General features: G+C 61.8%; 1 protein-coding gene across 1 annotated transcript in view; it reads right to left on the bottom strand.

Annotated features, from left to right (window-relative positions):
• The window catches only part of REPIN1 (replication initiator 1), a 3613-nt gene extending 1228 nt beyond the window's left edge, over positions 1–2385 (bottom strand). Inside the window, 3 exon segments of the mRNA XM_006779374.2 lie at positions 4–601; positions 604–909; positions 2211–2385. Coding sequence (XP_006779437.1) covers positions 4–601; positions 604–909; positions 2211–2355 — 1049 coding nt within the window. The 5' untranslated portion in view covers positions 2356–2385.
• Positions 2386–2391: the final 6 nt, after the last annotated feature.

The following is a 2391-nucleotide window of genomic DNA, read 5'->3' as shown; positions in this document are numbered from 1 at the left end:
CACTCGGTGCACGGGTAGGGCTTCTCGCCAGTGTGGATGCGCCGGTGTGAGGTCAGGTAGGGCTTGTTGGTGAAGCGCTTCCCGCACTCGGGGCACTGGTGGGGCCGCTCGCCCGTGTGCACGCGGCGGTGGGCAATCAGGTTGGGTTTGTGCCGGAAGCGCTTGCCACAGCAGGCACACTGAAAGGGACGGTCAACGGCATCTCCCCCGGGCCGGGGGGCAGTCACTGCCGGGCGGCCCCTGGGCCGGGGCCCCAGAGCTTTGGCTGCTGCCTCCTCCAGGGCCTCGGCTACATGCACCCGTTTGTGAGCAACTAGCTGGTCCCACTGGGCAAAGCTCCTGCCACAATTGCCACATATGAATGGCCGGGCCTCAGGCGTAGGGGGATGGCACCTCCGCAGATGCACTCGAAGCTGCTTTCGTCGCCAGAAGCGTCTCTCACACTCAGGGCAGGCGATGGGCCGCTTGGCAGCCGAGTGGGCCCGCAGGTGCAGAACCAGGGCCACCCAGCCTGGGAAGCTCTGCTTGCAGAGGTGGCAGGAGAAGCCCAGGTCTGGAGTGGCAGCCGCATGGACCTGGCAGTGCAGTGCCAAGAAGGGGCGTGCCGGCAGCAATGGTCACATTCCGGGCAGGCCAGGGGCAGCCGGGCCTGGGCCTGGCAGTGTCGGGCATGAAGCCACAGGGCCACCCAGCCGGGGAAGTGCCGGCGACAGTGGGCACAGCGATGGACCCGACCTGGAGCCTGGCTGCCTGGCTGGGCCACCGAGGTGCCCTGTAACCTCAGCCCGTGGGGCTCCTTCTCCAGGTTCTGGGACGACTCCCGGGAGGGCCCAGAAAGGAGCGGGGGCTGGGCCGAGCCCATGGCCACGGGGGCCCTGCAGCGTCGTTCCAGCATCGGTTCTTCCTCTGCTGTGGGTGGAAAAGCACAGTCACACCAGAGGTCCACTCGCCCTGCCCCCATTCCTCCCTGGCCACCCCAGCCAGAGGGAGCTCTCCCCGCTGGGTCCCTAGAGCCCTTGAATCTAGGCTACTCTTCTATATTAGTTCAATCTTGGGCTTCCAGACACATTGCAAGTATATTTGTCATGAGTCTTATTGACCCTGACACTTCTTGGAATCCCCCTCCTGGCCGCCATGTGCCTGGCATGGAGTAAACACTCCATATCGGCTGCACAAGCATTTCTGCCTCTCCGGAAAGCATACCGCCTCTCTCCGGGGTGCTTCGTGCTTTTTCCAAGTGCAGCCCTGCTGCCCTCTCCTGTCCCTGCGACTTCCTGTTGCCACAACAGCTTCACAGCAGCTCTGTGAGGCTGGATGAGCAAACATTAGGCTCTCTGTTTGGTAGATGTAGCAACCAGGAGGCATAAAAGGTGGTAAGACTGGCCTGAGAGGACACAACCAACAACAGAACCAGGATTAGGTCTAAACTCCCAGGCCAGTGTTCTTCCCTCTGAAAACCCGGGTTTGTAATGCTCTCACAGAAACTGCTCTAGCCTTTCATTCCTATTATCTTCTCCCTGATGTTAATCACAGCAGAGGAAGGCTTTTTCCGCCTCCCTAACTCCGTCTCTCAGGGTAGAAGCCAGGAGAGGGGGTGGGAACAGCCCTGCTGGGAACAGGAGGGGAGCTGGATGCTGCTCCCAGCAAGAGGCCAGGCCACCGCCTGTCCAGACGGTGCCCACGTTCTGCCCACCTGCCCCCCTCCACCCACACATGCATGATTAGGGCATTGCAGGAAGGAACACTCACAACCTGCTCCCCCAGGGGCCTAGGGCCCTGGCGCGGCCTCCCTTGGATGGAAGGGATTATTGGGGCAAGAGCAGGGGAGGAAAGAAGGGATTATGTCTGGTCCTGCCCCAACCCCGGCAAGGGCTGCCCCATTTTCAGAAACTCCAAACTGCCAGGGAGCCCAGATTCCTGCAGGACAGCCTCCTAAGCCCACTAAAGGGTGGATGGGGTTAGACTCCTCAGGGACCCTCACTTCCCCGTTGAAAAGCTCCAGACACATCCTCCTAAACTCCCTAGAGTCTGCACTCCTCTGAGGATCACAGACATGACTCATTCCCAGCGGCCAGACTGAGAGCAGGGAAGGCTCCAGGACAGGAGAATGGGATCCTTCCCCCACAGGCGCCCTTCCTTCCGGGGACGGGGGCCAGAGCCCGGGGGCTGTGGAATGGATGGGGAACCCAGTGAAGAAGGCCGGACTCTACCCTGGAGGCTGTGGAGCTGGAGATGAGGTTTTTTCCAGCTCCTGCTGGGGAGGCTCCTGCGGCTGTAGCGCCGGCTTCGGCCCACACTCCGGTGGCCCCCAGACGTCAGAGAAAACTGCAGGAGTAATGACACCCCTACCCCCATGGCAGAGCTCAGGCCTCGGGCTGCAGAGAGGCCAGC

The sequence above is a fragment of the Myotis davidii genome, unplaced genomic scaffold, assembly GCF_000327345.1.
Source record: "Myotis davidii unplaced genomic scaffold, ASM32734v1 scaffold573, whole genome shotgun sequence".
NCBI lineage: Eukaryota > Metazoa > Chordata > Mammalia > Chiroptera > Vespertilionidae > Myotis > Myotis davidii.
This window is presented reverse-complemented; position numbering and strand designations above follow the sequence as displayed.